At 32.4% G+C, this 15,021-nt stretch overlaps 2 protein-coding genes across 3 annotated transcripts; one reads left to right on the forward strand and one right to left on the reverse strand.

Annotated features, from left to right (window-relative positions):
• Nucleotides 1-6,526: 6,526 nt before the first annotated feature.
• LOC124943410 (probable peroxidase 26) lies at nucleotides 6,527-7,802 on the forward strand. The gene is made up of 4 exons (XM_047483917.1): nucleotides 6,527-6,778; nucleotides 6,848-7,027; nucleotides 7,119-7,278; nucleotides 7,372-7,802. The coding sequence occupies exons 1-4, from the start codon at nucleotides 6,527-6,529 to the stop codon at nucleotides 7,800-7,802; spliced, it is 1,023 nt and encodes a 340-aa protein (XP_047339873.1).
• Nucleotides 7,803-8,759: 957 nt separating this feature from the next.
• LOC124941943 (small G protein signaling modulator 2-like) lies at nucleotides 8,760-14,038 on the reverse strand. Of its 2 annotated transcripts, none has more exons than XM_047482336.1 (11): nucleotides 13,851-14,038; nucleotides 13,258-13,447; nucleotides 13,034-13,132; nucleotides 12,145-12,248; nucleotides 11,195-11,868; nucleotides 10,983-11,105; nucleotides 10,817-10,905; nucleotides 10,529-10,729; nucleotides 9,956-10,450; nucleotides 9,784-9,867; nucleotides 8,760-8,982 (listed from the first exon to the last, which is right to left on the reverse strand). In XM_047482336.1, exons 2-11 carry the CDS (start codon nucleotides 13,381-13,383, stop codon nucleotides 8,941-8,943), a joined length of 2,037 nt encoding a protein of 678 aa, XP_047338292.1. In that variant the 5' UTR covers nucleotides 13,384-13,447; nucleotides 13,851-14,038; the 3' UTR covers nucleotides 8,760-8,940. The 2 variants fall into 2 exon arrangements, with proteins under 2 accessions (XP_047338292.1, XP_047338291.1); XM_047482335.1 differs by having other exon boundaries at nucleotides 13,246-13,447.
• Nucleotides 14,039-15,021: the final 983 nt, after the last annotated feature.

Raw genomic sequence — 15,021 nt, forward strand, 5'->3', positions numbered from 1 at the left:
TCAAATTTTAAATAGAAAATGATGACATATTAAACTTTTATTAGAAAGTTAATTGTTAATGAACTAGTGGGCGGAGGAGCTTTCTTAGTGAAGTTAAATTTAGTCATCTTTACAGTTGTGTTTGCCACCACCCTCTCAAACACTTCCTTCATTGTTACTACTACTAAATTAATTTTGTAATAATTAATTCAACTACTGTAATTATTATTTCGAGGGCACGTTTTATTATGTCAATACTTGAAAATTGACCTTTTATTATGTCAATACTTGAAAATTGACCATTATATATATATATTCAATAAAGTTAAACTAATTATAAGAGAAGTTAGTCAAATCTTCCTACTTTACTGTCTATTAATGTTATTTTTATTCAATTTATTAGTTAATTATTCATGTATATTAGATATGATTCTTAAGTTAGTTTAACTGACAAAAATATTCTTAGAGTCAAAAATCAACTTTAAATGAGAATGGAAAGAATAGATATGAGAATCCATAATAGTTCTTATATTATAAAACATATATATGATTCTTCGAAATTGTGTCTATTCATTTACGAAATCAAATAAACTTTTTTTTAACTAAAATAATTAAGATATTAAAAATCTAATTTTTTTTTAATAAAATAGGGTCTTCGATCTGGCTGACTTTCTTGAACTTCTTCTACTTCCCCAAAGAAACCATTTAATCCAAGCATTTTAAATAAACTCTAACTATCCCAAGGGAGTGAAAATTTGTATTATATTAATAATAATCCAACACATATTAAAAGAATTTCAGTACCTCATGGTCAACATTTTTTCATATCTTTAACTACACATAAAGGTCTATTTTTAATACTAAAAGGATGGAATCTATCAATTAGACTTACAATACTCACAACTAAGTTAGTTGAGAAAAGTTATTTTTTATTAATTGTTTTAATAAATATTAGAATGAATAAAAATGTATAAAGATATAAACAAAATATTATTTATTTATAAATATTTTAGATAAAATTAATATTATTCAAATTTAATTAATTTAAAATTAGTTTTAATTTATAAAAATTAAGTTAATCTTGTTAGTTACTATTGATCGATCCAGAAATTTTACTTAAAATTGTGTTATACAGTTCGTTTTTATTTAAAATAATGTTAGACGTGATTTATACTATTACTGACCTCTTATCTATTGCCGCGATTTTTTTTACCACCACTTTGACAAACCGACCACTAATCACACAATCAACATCTAATATTGTGACATCACACACTTTCACACACCTATTATCTCTCGTCAAATCAACCATCAATCTCAATCGACCTCTCATATCATGACCTCATATTTTTCGCATGCATCTTATCACACTCGACAAATCAACCACCAATCTCAATCACCTCTAGTATCGTGAGCGACATATTTTCACATTTCGGTCAATCAAAATCTCATTCATATTATTTTTAACCACCAATATCTTCTTTATTATCGGTATCTTATCCTTATAAATCCCACCTATCATCTCATGATTTTTACCCTTACCGTGACTTCTTTTCCACAAATCTACCTCTTATCTTGTGACTCACACTTTTTCGTATTCCTCTTTATCCACTCGGAAAATTATCCACAAATCACAATCAAACTTTAATCTCGTGACCTCACATATTACAATTTAATTAATCAACATTTCATTCATATATTTAACCAATAATATCTGATTTATTACCATCCGCTTTTATAGTACCGCGACCTCTTTTTTTACCCCACTTCAGTAAGCCAACCACCAAATCTCAATCGACATCTCATCTCGTGACCTCACACATTTCCACACACATTTTATCATCGTCAAACCAATACCAATTCCTTAATCGACCTCTCATCTTGTGACTCATAATTTTTCATATGTTTCTTTGTCCCCTCGATAAATAACTCACCAATCACAGTCGACATCTAATCTCGTGACTTCATATAATTTTATATTTCGGTCAATCAACATCTCATTCATATATTTTAACCACTAATATCCCATTTGTTACCAACCTCTTAAATCATTCCCCACTTCCGGAAAACCGACCACTAAATCTCAATCGATATCTTATCTCAAAACCTTACACATATTTACACACACATTTTATCCCTCATCAAACCAAACATCAATCTCTTAATCGACCTCTCATCTTGTGACTCACACTTTTTCATATGTCTCTTTATCCCCTCAAAAAATCACTCACCAAACCTAATTTTGACCTCTAATCTTGTGACCTCACAAACGTTTATACTTTGGTCAATCAACATCTCATTTATATATTTTTAATAGTCGAGATATCTCCTTTTATTATCGGCTTTTTATCCCGACAAATCAACCACAAATCTCCACCTCGTATCTCATCGTATTTATTCTTATCGCGACTTCTTTTACCCCTACTTTAACAAATCAACAACCATTCCCCACTTTGGTCAATCAATATTTCATTCATATATTTTTAACAACTAATATCTAATTTGTTAAGAAAACATCTTATATTTACCTTCACTTCGACAAAACAACCACCAAATCTCAATCAATATTTCATCTCGTGACCTCACACGCTTTTACACACCTCTTATCCCATCGGGAAACCACCCACCAATCTTAGTTGACCTCTTGTGACTCACACTTTTTCATATGCCTTTTTTATCCATTCGGAAAACCACCTACCGTTCTTAGTCGAACTCTTTTACCCCCACTTCAAAAAATCAACAACCAATTCCAATCGATAACACACATTTTATCCCCTCGTCAAACCAACCATTAATCCCTAATTGACAATCATCTTGTGACTCACATTTTTCATATGTCTTTTTATCCCTTCATATGCCTCTTTACCACCTCGGTAAACAACCCATGAATCTTAGACGACCTCTTTTACACCCACTTCAATAAATCAACCACCAATATCAATTGATCACACATCTCTTATACCTCGTCAAACTAACCACTAACTCTCCAATTTACCATCATCTTGCGAATCACACTTTTTCATATGACTCTTTATCCCCTCGGTTGGCAAACCATCCACCACCTGACCTCTATCTCATGACCTCACACTTTCAAATGCTCGTCAAACCAACTAATAAATTTGACCTCACACACCTCTTATACCTCATTAAACTAACCATTAACCCCCCCCCCCCATTTACCATCATCTTGTGACTCACACTTTTTTATATGTCTCTTTATCCTTCGGCTGACAAACCACCCACCACCCGACCTCCATCTCATTACCTCACACTTTCAAATGCTCGTCAAATCAACTATTAAATTTGACATCACACTTTTACATGCCTCTTATTCTTTATTTAAAAGTTGTGTCACCATATATTATACTCAAGAATGCATTCTTTAACATCGATCTCTCAAATATTTATAATACTCACTTTTAGATTTATAGTTTTGGGGATTAGAACCATTGTCTTAAATATTAAATGTGAACACCTTAATCACTAGACCATTTAAGATTGTTGAAATAATTTTATAATTTTATTTATGTATATATATATTTAGTATTTAATATTTATTATTAATTAATTAATTAGTCGATATCTTATGACTCACACTTTTCATATGTCTCTTTATTATATTTTCACATACTTTTTATCTCTCGGTAAACCAACCATCAATTTCAATCACATTTTCAAACGCATGTTATTCCTCATAAAACCAACCATCAATCTTAATCATAATCTTATTACCACACGATCATTTGTTATCCACCTCTTATCCCTTGTTAAACCACATCCCAATCACATTCTTACACGTGTCTTATCCTTAGAAAAATAAATCACCAATCTCAATTGATATTTAACCTTGGTGACCTCACAATTTGGTTAATAAAATATTTGATTCATATTTTTTAACCACCCTCATTTGTTACCGACCTATTATACCTCAAAAAAATCACGCTTCAATCACACTTGGTTAAAAAGTTATACTTATTTTGATAGGTTGAAAGTTCAAAACATACCTAAAGAATTTTTAATTTTATTTCTAACCGTTTTAAATTTATGAGTAGGTCAACTCATGATTCGACCCAAGTATCCATTTACCCTCACATATATATTCAAATTAATCACAGCTCTCGACCCGACAAATCAAGCAAATTCAAATTAAGCATTATTATTATATATATAGTTAGTTAGTTAAAAAGTTGAACTTATATTGTTAGGAATGTTGCACGTTCATTAAATTTAGTGTTTAATTTAAAATATAATGAATTATTAGCTTGGTTGGTTAAAGGGTTGTACTTATTTGGTTAGATTGTAAGTACAAAACATACATATAGAATTTTTTGTTTTATTTTTAATCGTTCAAAGTTTTATGGGTTGGTCAACCCACGATCCGACTCAAATATTCATTTACTCTCATATATATATTCAAATTAATCACCGCTCTTGACGCGGTAAACCTAGTAAATTCAAATTAAGTATTATTATTATTATATATATGTATATATATATATATATATATAAATATAGATATCGAAAAATACTTAAAAGAAAATGTGAAGAAAGTAAGTAAAATGATAGACTAGAAAAGCCACACACACAAAAAAAAGACATAAAAAGTCAATAACAACAAATTAGGTGAAACAAAAAATAAAAATAAAAATTACTACCAACTTAAAGCGTTTTAAATAAAAATCGAACTTATGACACTTGATTTATGATCCAACAAAAAAAAATTGTCTAAGCCTCTCTAAAAAAACTATATAATATTGAGAAACAAACTCTTGAAAAACTCGCGTTAGTCTTTTTAGTTTTTTTATTGCAGAAAGTTTTTTTATGTTAATAATATCCATTAAATCGATTAACCATACCAGTGGTGGAGTCATTTTTTCCAATTAATTCAAATATATAAAGAGAGTATTCAACCAACCAACATTTATCCAATTTGAAAAGAAAAAAAAAAGGATTTTATCCTTTTACTTTTAGTTCTGGAGCCTAAGAATTTTCAGAAATAATTTGTTTCTGAGCAGAACATTTTCAAATAATGTTGGATTTAATAAAACTATTCAAATAAAAGATCAAATATAAACAACAAAAGGGTGGTGGAAATGATAGGCAGCACAAACTACTCTATTTGAGATATATGAATTGTCAAGAAGAGAGTAAGCAATGTCTATTAATAACACATATTCTTTCGTCTTATTCAGATGACACCTAAAATAAAATAATTTGAAAGTAATCTTAGACTTTCAAAATTTTGGTAATATAAAAAGAAGTGTGAGGTCTTCCAGTCCTTAACCGGGATTTGCAATGTTTGACATTAAACAAATTCATAGTTCCATCTCAAAATAAAGGCATGCTCAACATGCATGAAACCTGGATATTAAGAAAATAGTTGCTTATAATTTGATTTCTTAAATGAATAAGAAGCCTCGTAACTTAGTGATAAAACACATAAATTCATGTTTTCAGAATCATGCATTCGAGTTTCACTCCGAAACATTTAAAAAAAGATTTGACATATCAATGTGATAGATAGGCTCTCCTAGAGCCTAAAACTATTTATCTAACAGACACGAGTAGACACATATGACACATCTATGGTTTCTTGAGCATCTATGGTTTCTTATACTCAAACCATATTTCTTATCCATTTAAGAAAGACTTATTGAGATGATAAATGTGATTTTTGATTTTTTTTAATTTTTTTTAATAATGTTAAAGTGTTTCTAATTATAATAATATAGATAGATATGAAATTTTATTTAAAAGATTGTTTGAAATGAACTCATATTATTGATCAAAATTTCATATAGCTGACTAGGACGCTTAATTTGCTTACACTATTAATGGTCGGCCAGGTCTCTATTGCCACTACAAGTTACGCGCCTACTTGCATTTTTTCCCTCTTTAATCAATTATTCAATTGCCATACAAAAATTAAACTATAAAAAAATAAGTCAAAAGTGTTCAAAATTCATTTCGGCACCCTGCGAATATAGAGTTTTTGGTTAACATCAATGGTGATGGTCAATCTACTTTGAAAAGGCCTATGTATTCAAATTTTTATGCATGCTTTAAATTAAAATGATTTTAACAAATTTATGTATTTGTTTCTCAAAATAAATGCCAAAATATTTAATATTCTCATAGTCGGTTCCCCATTTAATGAGAATTCTTTTTCTTAGAAACTATCAAAAAAATATATAATAAGAAACCGACTTAGCTTAAAAGTTATAATATTATTAAGGTTTATTGGCAAGTGAAAATTAAGCAAGCAATTGAGGAAATCCTTCTAAGTAGCCGTTAAGACCGGAAACCAATTAGTATTTTTATTAATTCAAACATAAAACAATACAAGAATAAAATATTTAATTATTAATCTCCATGTAAACAAGTTGGCATCCACATGAGACATATAATGTCAACGGTCTCCAACTATAAATATACACACACCACCGATAACATCAACCAACTCAAATGCAATTTCAACAAATTTTTAATTAGAAAAAACCCAAAACAAGCAAAATTGGTGTTCTTTTTTTTTCAATCAGAATCTGAGATGGGAAAAGAGATTCAACTCTGTTTGGTTGCTTCGGTTTTAGCCATGGCTTTCGTCTCCGTTAGTGAGGCTGCATCAACGCTACCACCGGAGAGCAAACAACTGTCGAGAAAATTCTACAAGAAGCCAATTAATGGTACTTGCCCTAATGTGGAGACTTATGTGAATCACCAAGTCCGGTTTTATTGGAACCTCGACAAGAGCATTACTGCCAAGTTCCTTAAGTTGCTTTATGCAGATTGCATGGTCAATGTATGTTAATTAAAACTTTTCCTAACTATTCCAATAATATAATCATTTGTCTTGTATTCTTATGGTCAGGGTTGTGATGCTTCAATCTTGTTGGATGGTCCACAATCGGAAAAGAAGGCGTCACAAAATTCAGGGCTTGGAGGCTTTCTGATTATCGATAAAATCAAGCAAGTGATTGAAGAACGATGTCCTGGAATTGTATCGTGCGCTGATATTCTCAATCTTGCCACTCGAGATGCTATCCATCTCGTATGTTCTCTCTCTTTCTCGCTAGAGTTTAAGTTTCCAAAGTTTTGTAGAGATTTTTTATGTTGTGACGAATAACTTCGTTCCCATACAGGCAGGTGCGCCTTCATATCCTGTATTATTGGGAAGAAGGGACGGTTATAGTTCGCAGGCTTCTTGGGTAGACCTACCTCAACCGTCAATTTCATGGGAAGACGGACTCGCATACTTTCAATCTAAGGGCTTAGATATTTTGGACTACGTTACCCTGCTAGGTGAGCAAATTCAAAACAGGCTCTTTAGAACGTGTTACTTCTTTTGATGCATTCGACTGACATTCCTTTTTATCCCTTATTGGGTAAATGCAGGAGGACATTCATTAGGGAAAACACATTGTCAATACATAAGAGACCGTCTATACAATTTCAAGAACACAGGAAAACCAGACCCCAGCATGAAGAAATCGTTTCTAAATCAACTGAGAAAGGACTGCCCGAAAGAACGAATCAAAGGACAAAGGGATCAGCTGGTTTATCTAAATCCAGATTCAGGCTCAAACTATCGGTTCACAAACAAATTTTACTCACGGGTTCAAACAAACCAAGCTGTTCTTGGTGTTGATCAAGAGCTAAGATATGGAAACATCACCGATGAAATAAGTCAGGAATTCGCAAAAGATTTCGAAGACCTGAGGAAGTCTTTCGCCTTGTCAATAACCCGGATGGGAGTTCTCAAGGTTTTGACTGGATCCAATGGAGAAGTTCGAAAAAATTGCCGTACCCAAAATCCTAAACGATAAAAAAAATAAAAATAAAAAGGCAGCATCCATCATGGTATATATGTATATGATTTATTATTAATCCTCACCTGAAATAGCTACTTAAGTTTCATGTTCAAATGCAATTTATGTACACCTATATATCTATTCTTTTCAACCTTAAAAGATGGCATGTAACTTTCTTTTTATATTTCAATGGGAGCTTCACCATCAACAAAAGTAAAATAAATATGAGATAGAACCTTAAAAATCGTGTCGTATATTAGTAAGAAGGTCTTACATGTATAACCCCGATGGTAAAAACCCATAAAAGGGGGATGAAAAAAGATGAAATCAAATCAAGAACTGTTCCGAGCAGGCCGAGAGAAAGAAAGATCTCATCACTGTCACAAGAGAGGAGAAAATCATGAGTAATTCTGGTCATAATCCAAATGATCATATCATAAAAGGAATATTTTTTAAGACATTCACTTTTTCCATTCTTCAAGAAAATCATTGGATCTAAAAAATCAGATCTATAAATCTTCAACAAGATTGCACCTAGCTTCTATGGATGGAGTGCTTCATAATGTTTCATGCTTAACTTAACAAAATATTACCCAAAGATAAACAAGTTCTTATTAACAGGAAATGCTTTGGAAAAGGGGTGTATATGAACATCTTTTTTTTAGAACAGGGGTGTATCTGAACTTAGTCCATCCTAGATCTGATTGGGCTTGGTGAGGGGCTAAAACAATTGTCATATCTCCAAACCACGTATTTCAAACCAAACGTACATGGATCTGTATCCAAAAAATCATTGGCATTACTCAGCCAGATCCATATTCATATGCAAAAGTGTTTCCAAATGGAATTTTCACATTAACAACACAAATCCAAGGTCACTTATAACCAAAAAAAAAAGTAATTATATGCTAAAAATACAGATCTAGCTTTTTACATCCCAAAAGAAAAGCATAAGGGAAGTTTGTTACCTTGCTTCATTCCATTTGAATTGAATTTATTTAGAACAGTTGTGGAAGAATTGTCAAACATCATATGATCACTTGCTGTACTATTATAAGTAAGGTGCTATTGTGCACTTAAAACTTTGAATCTTGGCTGCCAATTGGAGTTAACTTCGGATGGATAGCTTTAGGACTATGCAACAAAACGATACTTATTCGTCATCCCAATCCACTGGATTCCTGTTCTTGTTCATCTGTTCAAAAAAGTTTAAGTGATTCAAAATATGGGATTAGCATAGATAAGAGATTCAAATCTCACCCATTTCCCCCTAAGAAAGAATAAATAATTAAAGAACTTTTCTTCAAGTGTTGTTAGTTCCTTTCAGATTTTCACTTTACATGAACATTGACATGATTAAAATGCTATTTCACTTTTGATTGACTTGGGCCTTATTACAGAAGAAAAAAAAGACTCGGGCCTTGTTTGGTGAAGAACCCTTAATCCCATCATCAATCAAACCATTCAAATCATCAACTAAATAAATACTAAAATAACCTTACTTTATTTTTTATAACATTTGAACTATTAAATACAAATGATATTTTAGGCCTTCTTTAATACGAGTTATTTGTGATTAATCTCAAACAACCGAATATCTTATCATAAATCGCATCATTCAAATTATCAACCAAAATAGTCTACTGATATTTTTAAACTATATTTAAGAGGCCAGTTTGGTAATACAAACCCAAATAACCCAGTTATTTGACTTGCATACCAAACAAGGTTATTTTCCAATAGTATGCCTGTTAATTAATCACCCAATATCAAACAAAACCTTCGTCTTTTATTTAACTCAACTAACCCACTTTTCCAGCCAACAAAGTTTTTCTAAAAAATCAGATCATTTATAAAAATACATCAAACAAGCTCTTAACGAGTACTGGAATTCACATTCAAATAAATTATATAAACATTCATTAACCCAAAAACACTCCGTTAATGGACGGAACAGCGATCATGATATTGTATTTCGAATTGAAGAAATTTGAACCTTATAAAAGTATTTCTTGCGGAGTTTGACGGCTGTACGTATACATCTCTTCACTGTGAACTTGAACAACCTATCATTGAATATCTGCAGCAACAATCAACCAAGGAAATATGATTCCACCCCAAAAGTGACTAAACATAAGCAATCAAACAAGGAAGTGTAGTAAGCTTACCTTTATCAGATCATCCATAGAACGAGTCTCTCTTATAATTTTATGGCGGTTTAGGAATAGAATTGCAGCCACACAAAAGACAGGCAACTCTTCGTCACAATTCCTGGATGCTATTATGGTGCATGTATGAAACCTGTCGTTTTTCGACCAGAAGTTTTGTGTCAATCCACAAAATGGGCGAGTCAAATGATGTTTAACTACGGCATGATCAGAGTTGGGGCCTTCAATACTTCCAGAATGTGAATGTGACCCACTTTTCGCATGACTGTAGTCATTGACATGATTTGAATGGGACCCACTTTTCACGCTACTGTTATCATTCACATCTCCATGATTTGATTGTGAGTCGCCTTTTAGGTTACTATTGTAGTTCAAAGTGCCTTCTTCTTGAATCTCCGCAATTGGCTCCATGGGAATCTGTATGATCAATGGCTCCAAACAGTTCTCCTTTAAATGGTGCATCAGAGATTCATCAAAGTCAGCAGCCCACATCATCTACAAAGAGATCAAATAAAAATAAAATACCAAAATTTTCTTAGAAAAACTAAATTAATTATATCTGCAAACACAAACCTCCCACATGCAAAGAGCCTCATTGAAAGATAATTCACGCCGGAAAAGTACTAGCAGCATCCGAAAGGCAAAGTGAAGGCTTTCAGCACCAATACGTGAAAGGTGAGAATACATTTCTCTATCGGTTAGTTCCAGAATTTGCCACAGAACTTGTAACTGCTTGATCACACCTGTTGGACCTTCTCTTTGAAAATTTTCACGCTGATAAGAGAGAAATTTTGGTCATAAAGCTAAGAAATGCTAAATTTTTCTTAGAAATAATTTAACCTGATATCTGATCTATATTACCGTTCTTCTAATAAGCATCTCAAAGCACCAAAAAGCATCAGCATCGTCCTCAAATAAGAAAACAAATGGAGAGAGCAAATCACTCATGCCTGCAATTAAAGTTCCATATGTTATATATAACAGGAAAATGAAACTCACAAATTACAGATCGAACCGTTGCGAGCACCTTGGCAATATCCTGTAGCGGGGTCCACCCAAGCATACACAGCAAGAATATCTGACATTCGAGCAAAATTCTTCTTATCCTCGTAGAATTCAAGATTGCAATCTGTTCTAACCACATCAACAACTAACACCAAAAGAGTTCATTATATTTACAATCCAATTTGAAGACAAAGATAAAGATGAAGCTTTCTATTACAAGTTTCAACGGCCCACCTATTCCATGCAAAGTCCATAGCCAATCGGATACTCTGTCGTCCTTAGATTCTGCAAATGGCATTTCAGACACACCAGATATTGGTTGTTGAATTTCAGAATCGATGACATGTGAAGAACAGGCAAAACATGAAGTGTTTGATTCCATTACTAGATCTATATTGCTGTCTATTTGAAAATTGTGCATATGCTCGTCGTCAAATTGTAATTCTCGACGACTGTAGTTCCTATTGTCAGGTCCCTTATCTTTGCCTACTTTCTCAAACAAATTGGTAACTGGCAACATAGGAAAATCAAAACTATCCATATCCAAATCATTCTTAGGTTTTGAACAACTTTGATTGTATGGACCTGAAGGTGGCATAAAACAAGAGGAATCGTAGGCTGCACAATCCATGCTTTGCCTAACACTGACTAGATCAGCAGAGTCACTAGAGCTTTCCCTAACATCATATGACGGAACTGTAACATTGTTACCCCAATCACAATATTTCTCTAATTTGTCAGTCTCATCATCTGATGCGTTGCTTTTCATTTCCATATCCCTTCTTCCACTGTCTCTGGATATTTTCCTCATATCCATTATCTTTGAGCCCACAACATATGCAAGAGATCCAGTCCCTACGCTGGAATGCATGGCCTGACATTGCTTGACGAGATCCCTATACCTTTCTCTGCATGAGAATCTCGAATTATAAATACTAAACCAGAGAAATGCAATTTAAGGAAAATTAGTGGGAAATAAAGGAAAAATAAATACAGAAAATTAGGAAATTGGAAGATTTTCATAGTTAGAAGGAAAATATGACCAGCAAACAAAAATGTTTAGACAAGTTTCCATACACAACACAAATTGCATGGGTAAACAATATATTTTTAGCACGGTGCTTTATGATCAAATCAAGTTGATCCATACAATTCAATACTACAGAGGAGAAAGGATGTAGAACCTCCGGGCAGTTCTCAACTGTGTTCTATACTCTGTGGTGCTGCTCAAAGTATAACATCCAAGAAGAAACTCCCATACTTCTGCCCTTACAGATGGATCAATTCCCTGCAAAACAGGTAGAGAAAGTGCACATGGTTATGATAAAAAGAGAGGATAAACTTGGGATATCAACCAATAAACTTAGGTTATGTTTTGATGTGTATATGTTTGGTTAGAGGTGAATTGGCATTGACATTGGACGGGACAATTCAAATTATTTTGTTTGCTCAAGGAATTAAACTAAAGAATTGAATTTAGAATTTGAATTATTATGGAATTAAAACAAGTATATAATATTCATATTCAATTCCACTTAAATTAGGTAAGAAAAAATAAAAGAAATTCAAACAAAACCCTTAAGGATTTAAAATCTATGATTATTCTAACATAGGAATTGAATTCTAATTCAACGCTAATTCTTAAAGAATTGGAACTATAATTCTAATCTCCCTCATCCAAACATAGCCTAATTAGAATTAGAATCGGAAATAAAATTAGAAGTATAATTCCAAATATATAAGAATTGGAATTGAACGACAATTCAATTCTTATGTTTGGAAAAATCACGGAATTATAATTCCAAAGTGGAAATGATGGAATTTAAACTTAGTCATATACACTCAATTCTATTGGAATTCTAATTCCAATTCCGCCCGAACCAAACATAGCCTGAATAAAAGAACAAACATTACATGGAAAAAGTTATGGAAGAACATATTATTGACAATCAAAAGTTTCTGAAACTTTTCTCCTTCCTGGCTCTATACTCTACAGAATGAATGTTCTATGCTCATTGAAGCAGAAATGAATTTAAGTACTGACTAATAGTAACTTGTATACCAGTAACTTACCCCAACAATAATGGATTTAAGTATTTTCTGAAAACCAAAAACTTTCCCATCACTATCAAATGTAGACTGCCACTTGTCCGGCTTAAGCATTCTGCTTATCTGTAACATATCAAATAAACAAGGAGATCAAACATGGTTGTGTTGTTATTATACTGGATGTGAATTGGGTGGACATAAAACAAAAAATGATAATAGTTTTCGAGTATCCTTACAGCTCTGACAACCTTTATTGGTGATTGATGAAGACACGGTTCTCCAATGTCCCAAACAATTGAACTGACTCGATGCAGATACACTGTGCTGCAATTGCCACAAACCCATTGCTTCTTGTGATTGTCGTCAAAAGACATCAGCAGACAATCCAGCCACAGATCAATTTCTTTCCCACCACTACCACGAGTTCATATCTAACCACTAGAGAGTGAAGAAATGCATTCATCAGCAAAAAGACAAATCATAATCCCAAAATGTAGTTTTGATTTGATCTTGAGAAGTTTAAATTATCAGTAAGCTACATATTTGCGTACACATATATTCCCTATCCTCTATGTAAGAGATCGTCTCATAATCTATGTCGTGGGTTTCTCAAGCATCGAGCAGATCTAGCATCTAAACGAAGCAAAGACAGTTTAAAAAAAATCCCATAGAAATTGAAATAACACCGAAATTAAAATAACAATCGCCTCAGCAGTCAAGAACCAAACGGCGTAAGATGTAAGGAATCGTAATAAAATGGCGATGAAGACTAATATTAATTCGATGATCATATATGAGTTTACCAGGCAGATGCATAAAGACGACGGAGATAATCAATCACCTCTTGTTTCATGGCGGAGCGTTTAGAAATTACAGACGTGATCATATTATTATCTCCTTAAAGCAGAGATCGATTGACGAGCTCCCATTGGCATAACACACTCAACACCCACGCATAGAGAGAGAGGGAGAGAGGGGATGGTTGTTCCTCTCTTGCTCTGGCTCAATGGCTGGTCCTCTTGCTTGAATTTTGCTTCTTTGTTTTTAGAAAATATGCCATTTTTGGTCATGCACTTTTTTTTATGCTTGCACATTTTTAAACCTAACTTTGGACTATTTGTTAAAACATTTCATTATTAAAATTATCATTTCTTATATTTTCATTTTTATGATTTACAGCTAATTTTTATTTCTTATTTTTAAAATGTTAAACTTTTATTAAAAAAAACATAAAATTTCAAAAGTTACATAAGAATAAAAACAAAACAAATAAGAAAAATAACAACGTAATAAATTTAAATGTCAATCAAATTAAAAATTTCTCATCTTTTTCGAATTAAAGCGTATATAATGAATCATTTAAGACGATTTTACTCATAATTTTTCCCTTTGAAAATTCTTCTATTTCTTTATTTTCATGTCTTCCACCATATAATGAGGGAAATTGATTTTCAGTCGTCCGCAATGTTGTTGCTAGAGCTCTAAGTAATCAATTTGACTCAAAAGTTAGTGAAATGTGTTGGTGTATCGCATTGAAAATGAATGAGGTTCTATAGAAGAGTCAACATGCACCTCGTAAGGTCACAATGAAGAAGAATATGATCAATGCATTATTTATTTTTCAAACAAATATTGCATATGCTAGCCACATGAATCCCTTCTTCATTGATAACTTCTCAACTAAAAAAATGAGATTTTTGATGTAATTTTTTGTTTTCTACACATTTTTCTAAGGAAATAGGGTTGGAGTCTTTGGGATGGATGCGTGGTAAATATATTAGGAACATTACTAATTAAAAACCTCACATTTTTTCTCTATTAATCTTTTAATCCTGACCAATTTTCAAAAAGAATAAGAATCTTCTAGAGAAAATTAAGGTTTTATTGTTGTAGGCTTAATAAGACAAAGGGTGTCATTGACAAAAAGTAATTGAGATACGTAGTTAAGTTTTCTCTCCGTTCACATATTAACCCTGTGAAAAAGGTTTGTATTGATGGCTCTCTTAAACAAC

This window comes from Impatiens glandulifera, chromosome 6 (assembly GCF_907164915.1).
Source record: "Impatiens glandulifera chromosome 6, dImpGla2.1, whole genome shotgun sequence".
Classification (NCBI taxonomy): domain Eukaryota; kingdom Viridiplantae; phylum Streptophyta; class Magnoliopsida; order Ericales; family Balsaminaceae; genus Impatiens; species Impatiens glandulifera.